The sequence below is a fragment of the Gobius niger genome, assembly GCF_951799975.1.
Source record: "Gobius niger genome assembly, chromosome: 1".
NCBI classification, from domain to species: domain Eukaryota; kingdom Metazoa; phylum Chordata; class Actinopteri; order Gobiiformes; family Gobiidae; genus Gobius; species Gobius niger.
In genome coordinates, this window is record NC_136852.1 from 43,321,200 (window position 1) to 43,334,952 (window position 13,753).

The window sequence follows — 13,753 nt, forward strand, 5'->3', positions numbered from 1 at the left end:
TAAATTCTGTATAGTCCCTTTGTTTAAACAATAATATCAGCGACACACTTTTATAGAAGTAAATGCACCTGTAGGCCGCTGGTCTCTTGGAATATTTGACCGCGCACAAAGAGAAAAGTCTAGTAATATCTCACGGACAATTAATGAGTTACTTAGTATTAACTGCTTTAATCGATTAATTGTCATTATGGGCTTAATCCATGAAAAAGTATGATAACAATGAATTGTTATGCTGTATGTAAAGGGAAAATACAGTATAATCCAAGTGCAAATAAGCATAAAATGAGGCATATGAAGTTTCCGGACCTATTATTTGTGTTTATAATTCAACTTTTGAACAATGTTTCATGATTATACTGTGAAAAAAAAATCACGTTTGCAATCTGCCTCTGCCTAAACTCTTGTGCATGAACATGAAGTCAACCCTGGGCTCAGATTGTCTTCCCAACATCCACTTGTCAGAACTTTCGTGCCCTGTCAAGGGAAACAAAGGCGTCTTTTCAAAGTCATGCCGGTCGACCTTCGCTGTCAGCGTCCCGTCAGTGCGGGCAGTGATTGATGGCCCAGTTTCTGAACACGGCGATGATAAACGACCGAACCCGCCCCTCCCTTCTGTGTCAGCGGCATATTCTAATTTCATAATAAAACGCCGTGTACGTCTGCGCAAAGAGAGACCGCGGGAGCTGACGCCCGTTGTGTCAGCTAATTTGGGCCTTTTCCCATTTCCATGTCATTATTCTGGCTCCGCAGCGAGTGGACGAGCTGCTTCCTGGCGGGACGTCTGTCTGCGCTTAATTAGCAAATCAGTCTTCATGGGTCGGGGCCTCACTGCTGCGCATACTGAAATACACTGCCTTGCCAAAAAAAGAAGTCGCTGCAAATAGAAGGTCACGAATATTTGGTTGTTGGCTTTGATTATATTCGATGTGGCATTGTTTCAATAAGCTTCTGCAATGTCTAAATATCCAGCGTTTTCACCATGATCTTGTATTGATGATGGGAGAGGGAGTCCAGCTTCCCGATGGCCTTGTGTTTGAAACTGTTCTTCAGTCGAGTGGAACTGGCGCGTAGATTCCGCAGTCTCCTCCCTGAAGGCATTACCTTGAAGAGACTGTGCGATGGGTCCCTGGTGATACTGACGGCTTTGCGGATGAGACGGGTGCTCCTCCTCCTCATCGTTTTCATTGAATACAGCTGTATTTTTGTCTTAAAATAAAACGCAAATACTGTTCAATGTCATTCAATCACAGTGGCCTCGGTCGGTGAAGTTGATGGCCAAAGCGTGTGCGTAATGAGCGTAAAGCCGGGCGCCGCCTCTGGTTTAATACAATTCATCACTGGGCCGCTTATAATATAAGTTAGTAATCATGCCGGGGGCCAACAAAAATTGTCGTGTGGGCCGGATTCAGCCCGCGGGCCTTGAGTTTGACATGTATATTTTAAACCAATGAAAACGTTATGGTGGATGGCAAATCTAAGAGAAGGAAAAACAGTAGCCCTCTGTCATAAAATAAATCCAACCATCGTTATTAATGATTGTAATCTGGTGGCATTTTAGAATTTGAAACTGGCTAAAGTAGCATTTTATGTAATCCATGATCTTGGGATTCTGTGATATTTATCTCCCCCCCCCCACTCTTGAATTGACCACCCCACTCTATATAGACGTTATTTAAACGCGACACTAGCTTAGCAGTAATTAGAATTAGCAGTTTGTTCATTCGAGTCACTTCACACTAGGTCATAGGGCTTCAGTTTTGTCCCGATATATTCAACCTCTTTCAATATATCGGGTCCAAGGACAAAGAAAGATGTGAAATTGAGACGGATGTTGCTGATTTTCTTCTTCTTTTAAAGACGATGTGATTTGTGATTCTCATTCATGCCTTTGCAAATAATTCACAACACGATATTGTTTAGTTTCAAGTTTTTATTCATTTTCTGAGACACAAAGACCACATGACCCAGAGCATGGGGGGCTGAAGATGAACACATGTCTCGAACAGATTTAGTGGATTCATTTTATAGCAGTTCAAAACGTGCACTTTGAATTTTCCGTATAAAAACACATCTTTATAAATGGTAGTTTTAGCCGTTGGTCGTCTGTTAGCGGCACTGACATCAGCCACAGACGGTGATGTAAAGGGCAGGACGCTTCGATGTGGAGTTCTTTCTGGTTCACTCCGAGACTAATGAATCGAGCCGGAAATGTACGTTGTATTTTAGTTGCTGAGTAAAAACAAGAGCGAAAGCATTGACAGATATGGTTTTGCTTTTAGGACTAATATCCAATGATCAGCCATAACATTATGACCATCCAAGTCAGATCACAATCAATGCTACATATATCCTTCTTCCCTTTATCAAAATTAAACTTTCAGGATAAGTATATGAACTACAAATCCCATCCACAAACAAGTTATCCTGGCCAGCCAAGAATAAATATTCTCATTTGCTTTAAACTAATTGAAAATCTTGATTGTTTTATCGAGATTGGCAGGTGGAATGACCAGAAATGCATGGCTATTTTACTTTCTTGAGGATGGGCATAAAAGAACAAGTTTGATTTATTTTACTTGGTGAATCAAATCGGATTGCAGTTAAGGGGTACCACAAGGCTCCATCTTAGGACCCATTTTATCCCAATTAAATTAATTCAGATCACCATCAATCAATCCTATATCCTTATCCTTCCCTGCATCAAAATTAAACTTTCCGGATAATGTTATCCTGGCCAGACGAGACTGAGTATTCTTATCTGCTTTAAATGAGTTGGATATCTTGATTGATTTAAGGTGGAAAAAACACAGCTGTATCCGGATGGGAAGTGTAGATATATTATATAAATCTAGATTGGGTGCCCAAAATGGCAGTCCATGATTTCATTAGCCCGCGCTGTCTACAGTTTTGTTCTTTTGCTTAGGTACCACATGGTCGCTTTCATCAGTGGAATGAAGATTAGTAAAAAGTTTTCACTGACAAACAATATTACAGTGCATAACTACTGCTGTTATGTTGCTTTTAAAAATGTGTTTAGGACGATTACTGTCAAGAATTGAACTTGACAGTAGCCCACATGGCCCTTGCATTAAAAAGTTTGACAAATACCTGCTGTACGTAGAGAATTATCTCTGGGCTAATCCAAATGGCTACGAGGCAGAGGGGCATTATCCGATCCAGATCTTTGTAATACATCTATGGTGTGAGGAAATGTCTAAACTTAGTAACACTTAAGGGCCTATCCAACTTAGTTGGAGACTTGAGTTGCCACAGAAATGTCTGCGAGACATCCCCTGGAGATAAGGTGTAGCCTCGGTGAAAACGAGAGACTGCATGGAGACTAAGGTGTAGTCTCAGCGGAGACCATATGGCTGACCTTTTGTCTCCATGTGGTCTTTGCATGGTCTCCAAGTGATCTATGCGGTCTCAAGCAGTCGCATCGTGAATACTATTTGTTGTCCTCAGCCAGTGAGGCGTTTCTGTGACGTCACCTTTCATTCCAGCTGTTTATGGTCATAATGTTATGGCTAATCATTGCACACACTTTGACGCATACCATATAAAGCTCTAGAAACTACCGTGAAAATCTGTCAAATAATGCACAATACTGTCTTACTCACGATTCTGTGATTTTAATATTTCAACATGTAACAAATAAAAATGCTACAGTGGCTTCATATATATCTCTATAGCACTCCACATTAACAACACTCCTTCACGGCTTAACCCTTAATAATAATATCCTCTATCGACACATTTAAAGGCTCTATAGTGGAATGGATGTATAGGTTCCCCAGTACCTCCCTGAGATGAACACCCAACAAAACCATCTTCTATCCATATATTATCTATTACACTAGCATTTACAGGCTGCGCATCAGTACAAACAACCAATATAGAAGCTTTAGAAAAATTTAGCAGATTTAGCAGACCTCGTCACTCCTTCATCAATATACAAAAACTGCATGCTGGTACTGAAATACTTTGCTTTCTTGTTGTGTCCCTGGGGTAGAAACTTCACTTATATCACACACTCTAGCTTGCTTCAGTAGGATTGGCATAAAAATAAAATCATGTGTGACTTATTTAACCTGGTAAATCAAATCGGATTGGTGATTGGTGTTAAGGCATACCACAAGGCTCAGTCTTCGGACCCATTTTATTCTCAGTTTTTCCCCTGTAGCATATACGTTTCCAAGTAAAACGTTGCAAATAGTGAGCCATGTGACAGTGATCTTGTAGTGTAGCTAATGCCCAAGTACCACGCAGAGGACAATAGCAGATGCAGAATTGTAATATTACGTAAAGGAGTGATGAGGTAAAGCATATGAGCGATCGCATTGTCGCCATGTTTGTGGCTCTGCTAGGCAACATGTATTAAATAAATAACAAATAAGGTAATCAAGAAATAAGTTGCATTTTGTTGAAATAAGTGAGTTTGTTCTTGATTTGAGTATCCAAATAAAAGAAATCAGTCTTACAATCAACATTTTTACTCTCAAATTGAGACAAAAAATCATCAACAATAATCTTGTTTTAAGTAAATTAAGATTTTATATCTAATTTTGAGTGCACTTAGCTCTTTTTTCTTAATTTAAATGTAAAAACCTGCCTCAGAGACAGCTTTCTTGAAATTAGATACTAGAATCAAGGACAAACGTACTTATTTCAAGAAAATGTGACTTCTTTCTGTACCTCTTTATGCATTTTTTCAACCACAGGATGTCATCAGCTGTTGACCTACAATTCACCAACACATCAGTGAAAATCTCAGAAGGTAACGACAACAGCGATCGCTCCTATTTGTAAAATTATATTTCAGCAACAAGCCATTGTACAGCGGGGTCCAATCAGAGTCATTATTGCCATCACTGAGGCTAAGTCCACACTTAAGTTTCATTTAAAAAAGTATCCGAACACAATGAAGACCAATGTAAAGATTTTGTCAAAATTACATGATGTTAAAGGGGGTCAGCCTGCCAGAGGTACCTATTTTCCCCAGCTGCATAGCTCAGTGTGTCGTCACAGTTTTCTCCAAGGACTTCGGGTTAGGGTTTGTGGTCGGGATGGAGGCTTGATGTCGGACACCTCAGTGGTGGAGGACGAGGGGAACGTCAGCTGGTCTAAAGTTAGGATCTCCTGCATAATGGATCTGCTCAGCTGTGATTTGAGCGGTGATTTCGACTGCCTAACTGCAGGAGGAATAGGTACATACAAACACTCCTTTGTGCCCTCTTCTATCACATTATTGAACGAGAAGCCATAAATTCACCTAACAGGCTTTTCGTGTCTCTACGGCTATGAATGAATTGAATGTTGTTGTGTTTTATGGGGCTCTATGGCAGCTGTGCAAACCAAATCTTTGTTTTTAACAGGCAATAACGTTTTATGGGTGTTAAGGCTCTAATTATGCATTAAAGTTTAAGTTTTAGCTTATTTGGATGTTGGATCAGAGGTTTCAGTGGGTAGTAATGGGCAGTAGACTCATTCTGGAAGGACCTCTCAGAGCCGCTGCACCGCCGTGTGTTTCTATAGCTCTTCTTTCTCTTCGTTGTCATTAAATACGGGCCGCTTTTCGTCAGCTGCATTGATAAAACAGCGGCAGGTGGGTGTAGCCGTTCCCTTGCGCTTAGAAGAGGGGAAACACTGGGGAACATAGGTACCCATGTAAAAGTCGTCTTTTTCCAGCATGTTTTTAGTGCCACTGTACCATCGTAAGCGTGCATGCATACCCTACCATGCACTTGTTCCATCAATCTATGTGAAAGATGTGTTTCTAAAATGATATTTAGAAGTGTGGACTTAATCTCGGAACTGTTACATGCACATCTCACGCCAACAGACATTTTCCAGAGAAAGGAACAATAGAGTTTTAGTTTTATTCAAGTAACACAAAAAAAATATTTAAAAACCTACCCTCATGTACCCATTTGTAAGTCCTATTCAGAAAGCGTCTCGTGAACAATGGAGAATGGAGTCCATGCATTTTTGCTGAAGGCAGAAAATCTCAGAAAGTTTGTGCTGGAAAAATAAAACTCGTAGCTTGCTTCTTGACGTCAGGGGACAACGGTGGACAAGAAACGGAACTGATCGCCTTAAAAAAAAGTCTTGATTTTCGTTGTCATCGGTGGCGATCGAGCACATAGCGAGTGAGCAAGGAGAGAGATGGCGACTTGAAGGAGATGCGGAGGAGAGGAGCGGACAGGAGGCGGGACAAGCTGAACCAGGGCAGCCTGTTTTTGACATCAATCCTAGAAGTGTTGGTGGTTTTGGATCCGAGATGTGCTCACTGGACGCAGATCTGGTTCTTCAGGCTGACGGAGAGACAAACAGAGAGAAGAGGAAGAGAACAGTGTTACTGCTTTGATTTGATAGACTGCAGGACGGTTGCCATTTGAAAACTTAGTTGAAAATAAGCTCACGTCTGGAGGATTTCTCATTGGAAAATGTGTGTGTGGGTGTAAATGACACACTGTACATGACAAAACAGGTCTGACAAAACTTGCAGACCGTTTTTCATATAATGCAGAGACTCGGCTACCCAGCACTTGACACACGTCGCCTTTATGAATGCACTTGTGGCTGTTTGGCGCAGAATGACAGCCACACATAAGTCAGCTGTGGTGCAAGTAACTTAACACCCACTGAGTGTGACTGATGAGTGACCACAGTAGAGTAGAAAAAGATCACGCATTTCTTTTTTTCTTTTTTTTATTGACATAAAACAAAGCTTTACAAATAGCACATAGACAAAGGGAAGACACATAAGGGTAGGGTACATATTTGATTCTTCGTTCTTGGGTTCTGCATGGCGTGGATGTGCGGTGTGTGTGCTGAGTAGATATGAATAAGAGAGAAAACAAAACAAAAAAGATGAAAGCAAATAGTAAATCATGGGAAACAAATCGTGGAACATGAAAAATGATGATAGTAACAAATAATAGTAAAGAAACAATAATAATAGTTAGAGGTAAACTGAATGGGGTAATGAACATGAGGAAGGGTAAACATTCAAGATCATATATCATATGATCATCAATCATATAAACCATTTAGATTTGGAGGAAGAAAAGGGAGAGAACAAACAGGAAACTACAATATTAAGTTCTGACCATCCCCACCTGCATCTCTGTCCTTGTGCGGTGCATTAAAAACTTTGTGATGTGTGGTGCAGTTAAAAACCCATAGGGTAGTACATGATGCAGGTGGGGGAGCCTTATTCCAGAGCTCCTTAATGTTTTATTTTATTTTATTATTTATTTATAAAAAAAAAATATATATATTTATTTATTTATTTTTCCTTCCTGTCCCACTCTTTCTGTCTATGTGTTTGTCCCCCCCCCCCCCCCCCCCCCCGACCCCCTTTATAATTCATTTGTTTATTATTATTAAAGATCACGCATTTCCGAAACGGCTGAACTTCAAATGTTACAAAATGCTTCTTCTCCTGGTATTTGGTGAACGTTTCTAACGGTGCTGGCCCATTAGTCCAACAACCCATTAGTCCGACGTGTCAGTATTCCGAAAATGTCCCATTGAGTAGGGGTTGAAAAATAAAATTAGGTTCAGGCAAGAGTCCACTGACTTTAAAGGAAAAGGCCATCGTTTTTCCATACTGTGAAATGTTCTTGCCTGAGCGCAGATGAGGTTATATGTACCTGTCTGGTCTTTGTGCGTGCCCCTGGCAGAGCGTGGTCGCTTCTAGCTTCACCCCTGTTTGGAGCTATAGGAATACATTGGGAGAGGCCAAATGCTAACAACATCTTTGGTCATTTTGTGTGACTAGACTAGACAGATACGCATCAACTCATCTAAGCTCAGGTAAGAACATATCTCAGTATGGAAAAAACGGTGGCTTGTTCCTTTAAGGTTAGGGCCAATGGTTGTACATGGCTCTCTAATCCACAACACAACTGGGTTAGAGATGTCACACTAATGGCAGCTCTGCTCAATGGTACATTTTCGGAATAATGAGATGTTGGACTAATGGCTAAACAGCTGGATCACCATCTTACATTTTGTTGGTTTGAAAAGCCTATAACCTGACGCACTGTCGCCTATTAGTCATCTTGTCACATGATGTTATGGCTCTAAAATGTTTGTAGCTTGATTATTTCAGCTATTATTCATATTGTTAAAGGAAAACGTTTGTTGGGGAACTTCCGACTGGAGATTCTTGCGTTCTAAAACGAAATGACGTCACCTCTACCCTTTTTCTCATGACATTTATTTAAATCTCAGAAAAGACGCCTTTAGTACACTTCCCTATCCTTAAAGGCACACCTCGTAACATTTTGTTGCTATTAGTACAAAACACGCTCCCAATGACCAGCTCAACAAAGAAAATGCCATTTTTGCAGTGGGTAATCAAAGAATGGATTTCTAACCTATTTAAATCTCAAATTTCATCTTTAACTCTAAAAAGGTGATTAGCATAAATATATGCACCAGTAAAATAACCATTAACAGTGTTTTCCTCATGATTTAAGCTTTACTCCGCTTGACCAATGAAAGCCTGCATAAAACATATTGCTGTCAATTATTAAATGAACTGTGCCAAAATCAAAGCCTTAAATGTCAATAAAAAGTTTTAAATCAAAATTTCATGGGAACAAAATACACTCTGTCAACTTTCTTTACTGCACAAATTCTTCCAAACTACATCAAATATCCAAAACAGATGCAACTGTAGTTCTGGCTGAAATAGTAATCGACTCAAAACTTGTTGTTGTACCCAATGAGCTGTTGAATGTTGAAACGTCCACTAATTTCTCTGGCTGATGGACCGTGCTTGTGGCGTAAAAAAAAAGCTTAAACAACCTTTTAAATTCCCCAATCAGCATCCACTGATCATTCCCCCAGATCTTCTACACGGCCATGACACAAATCGCATCTTGTTTTTCTAGCGCGTATGATCTTTGTCTCTATTTATGCAGTCTTAGGCCATGTTTGAGAAGAGATGGGTAATGTTATTCAGTGTAAACAAGAGTATAGCACAGCAGGGAGTCATAAGGAAAAAGACATGAAGGGGACTGTGGCACGTAACCCATGGGAAACACAAGCGAACATGGCACACTGGCTTCTCTCGCTCTGTCTGGGCTGCATGTGGCTGTAATCAGTCACAGTCTGTCAGGACTGGACCGAATAATAACGGAGGAGACCCCATAGGAATAAAGGCAACACGCTCACAGCACAGCGATGTATGTATGATATGACACATTTACAGACTCCAGACATGCCGCAGCCCAACGCTTCCATCGTGAAGAGAAATATGAGGGGAGACAGGAGTTTGAGCCTGGCGACCTTAACGGTTACCAGGAACTGAGTAAGGTTTTCTCATTTTCTTGCTATGTTAATCTACAGGGCGGTTTCCAGAATGTTTTTTCTCTCATTTGTTTATCAAAAGTTCTCAAAGCGACAATTACATAGTTGATACCAGTGATGCAACGATCCAGCTATTGCTGCTTCCGTTATCGATAATGGAGACTTATCTTTTCTTGCAAACGAGATGTTACAGATCAGTTATATCTATTATAAACTGTCATTGTAAAACATCAAACAAGGATCCAAGGACTTTTCTACACTAAATATCCTGGGGTATATGACAGCCTTTAGGTTACATTAATATTAACTCGCATAAAGTTTTTATCACAACTTCCGCATTACAGACATGTTACATCATTCTTCAACAGCATTTCATGAACTAAAACATCATCCATCCATTTTCTTCCGCTTTATCCGGGGCCGGGTCGCGGGGGCAGCAGTCTCAGCAGAGATGCCCAAACTTCCTGATCCACACACACCTCCTCCAACTGTTCTGGGGGGACCCCGAGGCGACACCAGGCCAGCTCGGAGACATAGTCCCACCAGCGTGTCCTGGGCCTTCCACGAGGCCTTGTCCCACTAGGACATGCCTGGAACACCTCCCGTGGGAGGCGAACTAAAACACAAACACTTTTATTATATTTGGCTGCTATAGGTGATCCAATCACCTGTCCCCGCCTTGATTAGATTCTGTTAGCATTAGCATGTTGTTGCTAATCAGGTACGTTTGCAGAGGTTCAATTGAATTCTCCAGGTTCAGAGCTTCAAAATGAGGTGCATGCCCGTATTCACTTAGTTGGTTAAAAAGGTTTTTAAAACGGTGAGAGCCAAAACAGGTATCGGTCCAGTATCGGATATTTTGAATTGATTCCCGATAGCGTATTTTTTCAAGTATCTGCTCCGATATCCAATAGTATCGGATCAGTGCATCTCTAATTGATAAGGGCTCAAAGTGCAGGCCAGGGTTGACAGGTCCGTGGTTTTGAATTGGAGAGCCTGTTTTCGATGTAAAATGGGGTATATATATATATATATATTAGAAGGAGCTAATAGGCTAATGGGCAAAGCTAACTGCGGGCTAGCACAACTTAACAGTATTTACAGCCAAGTTTGAGTGAAAAAATATTTCCATTGTGTAATTGGATGTACAATATCCTTCTGTCCAGTCGCCTCTTCTGTCAGCGTAATTTTTACTCTCACGGACAATTCATGAGTAAAAAAAATCGCAACTTGCTACGACACCTGCAGCTACGCTTATGGCCTCAAGGGGCAAGTTACTTAGTACTGCTTTAATCCAAATTACTTTTTTAGATGAAAATATTTCAAATCCAAGGCTCCGAGAGCTGCTTTTTCAATGAAAGAGGGAGAAAGGGGCAGTTTCTTGTCATCGCAGGAGCACAAGGCCTCTGTTAATTAATAAAAACGATTCAGATATTTTTGGCCGGGTTCAGCTGGCAACCCTGGTGCAGACTCTCAGCTTTAATTTGAGGGCATTCACATCCAAATCTAATTATGAAGAGTTCTGGAATTACAGCTCCTCAAAATATTATTTTAGGGACTTGTAAGTAATGGGACGGAAGCTGAAACACCATCATGAAACATCACAGTCTTTTGGCCGATATGGACTCCGGAAGTCAGACAGTCACTGCCTGCAAAAACACAGTTTTGATGTAATTGATGAAAGAAGGTTACATTATGGTTTAAAGCTCCAAACAGTTGATTTTGCATATGTCCCCTTTAAACAGTGCTCCATACTGAACTCTCTGTTATTGAACAAAGCCGTCCTGGATGCTTTGTTTATGTTTTGCAACACAACAAATCCAGCATCAGAATTTACTACGTTAAACGCACAAAAAAAGGGCTGCATCAGGTCAATCTTTTGTTTCCGCACTTGTTCTCCGAGGTTAAAAGCAGTTGGCATCTTTCAACATTTTTCTTTTAACCGAGTGAGCGGCTTTGGTCGTAATCTACTGCTGTCTCCGTGTTCGCGCTGGAGTAGGAAAAAAAAAACAGATCAGTGGATACAATGGATACTGGCTGCAGATTTTGAGGAAGTAAATCCTCCGCGCTCCATCAGAACGTCAGATAATCCTTCACATCTTGACAGACAGAGCGAGTTTGAGGGAGAGAATGGGGCTTTCGCTCTCGTGCGCTCACTTCACAGACACGGGTAGGGATGGGCGATACCACATTTTATGGAATCGATACGATACCGATACCGATACTGGTCATTTTTATACGGGTGAATGTACTTCAATCAATATACATTTCTAAAACTTCATTTCTAAAAGTTATTTTATATAATTAATAGGTACATTAAAATGATATTACTTTAACTGGTTAATTATACAATGTTAATGTGAAATTAAATACATAAACAAAGTCTAAAATTAATACTTTAATGACAAACAGAATCTAAACCAGAATGATATGGCTGGCTTAGTTCAATCCCCTGCTGCTGTGGACTGTTTTGGCTCAGAACAAATATGTAAATTGTCCTTTTATGTTTAAAATTGCTGCCACGCCTACTTTTACATATGCAAATTAGTATCAATACTTTTTGCCAAATATCAATACTTAAAAAGTAGCCGTTTGGTATCGATATATCAATACTGTGGTATCAATCCGCCCATCCCTAGACACGGGACGAAAGTCAGAAGGCAGGATATAGTCTTCATGAAAATCTGTAGAGCAAACGTATCACTTGACCGTCTTTCTATGTTGAGTTTGCCTTTTCCATACGTCAGGCTAAAACATGTTCAACAGGCTAATCCTCCAGCTTGATATTAGGACGATAAAGTAAGTGTCCATTTTGACAGTAAAATCCTAGCCTGGCTAACACCAGACTAAAATCACAAGTGATATTTAGCCAGACTAAAATCACAAGTGATATTTAGTCTGGGGACCACCAATTCATTTTCTCGTAGGAGAGGTGTGGTTTACGATCGTCCTTAGTCGTTTATTGGCCGATACGAAAAGAAAAAAAAGTCTATCATGCGTCTGCACGTAGCCATAGCCGATCATATCATCGTATGAGACGACGTATGACGTACCCGCTGTAAACTTTTGAGATAAACTATTTAGAACAAAGTCTAAAGCTTGATCGAAAAATACCATCGTGTCTGCTGCTGTCATGTTGGATCCGTAAATACCTTTTTTTTTTTTTTAAATCCGTAAATAAACTACAAGCTTCCGTATATCGAATAGCTCGTCATCCTCTTGCCGTCCCTCCTCGCTCTGTGATTGGTTCCCAAATCCATGCGAAACTTTCGGCCATGGTCCCCAGGCTGTTGTGCAGTTCGAAAAATCCAATAAATAGCCTACATAAAAAAGTCAATCAACCTGCCAAAATGAATTACAAATTGGCTTCATGGCTTCAAAAGATCCTAGTTAATTGTTACAAAGTGTAAAAAAGTGATCACATTTCTTTTTGTCACCATGAACTTATTTATTTACGGTATTTGACAGGGACGGCAATGAACGTCTGTCAAAACGGACATCGATCATATTTTTCCAACAAAATACACTATAGATACAGATGGCGTCGCTGGAGTCGCCCATATATGGTCATGTTGGAAGCAGCTACTTTAAAGGTGCACTATGTAACTTTTTAGGTGAAAAAAAAAAATCATATTTGCGTGTATTTGACCTCTCAGTGGCTCAGTGGTGTGATGGGTGCAGCATGGCACCTTTGCTTTCCCTCACAGTGGCCTTTATGACACTCCAGAATCAACTGTTTTGGGGTTTCTGGCTAGTTTCTGGTACAAACCCCTAAAAACAAATGATCCTGGAGCATCATAGAGGCCACTGTGAGGGAAAGCAAAGGTGCCGTGCTGCACCCATAATGCCACCAAGTCATAAAAAGGTCGAAGGCGCACAAATATTAAGTTTTTTTTTGTTTTGTTTTTGACGAAAAAGTGCATAGTGCGCCTTTAATAAAAGCTTTTTTCATTTACAATAGTTTATTACCCAATAAAGATAAAAAGACATCGAGAGGAGCAAAGTTGTTCAACAGCCCATAATTACATAAATAACAGAGTATGCTAGCATGGTGTTTCATGTTAGCGTCATGCTTCAAGCTAACACTAGCTATGACTAGCTATGATTTCTTTTTGCTTCTACTGATCAATCTGTTGTGAAAAAACACCTGTATGGACCCTATTTAGATTATTAATTTTATTTGTGTGTGATAAATGAGTTCACATTCTGCCAGAAAATGGCTAACAAGTGAAAAATTGTGTTTCCCAAAACATGCTTCTTTCGCCCTCGACGAGGCCACGCCCCCTTCTATGATGCAATGCCGTCTCTATCTATTTCATAGGTAGCCACTGCAGATGACTTTCTTGGAAATGGAAAAAGATTGGTCGCGCAGATTCAACGTTCAACAGGGGAAAAATGTGACAGTGGAAACCCAACGATATTGTTTTTG

General features: G+C 40.4%; 1 protein-coding gene across 1 annotated transcript in view; it reads right to left on the bottom strand.

The window, feature by feature from the left end:
• Nucleotides 1–5,612: 5,612 nt before the first annotated feature.
• The window catches only part of LOC306972284 (zinc finger matrin-type protein 4-like), a 278,469-nt gene continuing 270,328 nt past the window's right edge, over nt 5,613–13,753 (bottom strand). The window contains exon 7 of the mRNA XM_079568843.1: nt 5,613–6,314. Coding sequence (XP_079424969.1) covers nt 6,287–6,314 — 28 coding nt within the window. The 3' untranslated portion in view covers nt 5,613–6,286. The remainder of the gene's footprint in view (nt 6,315–13,753) is intronic.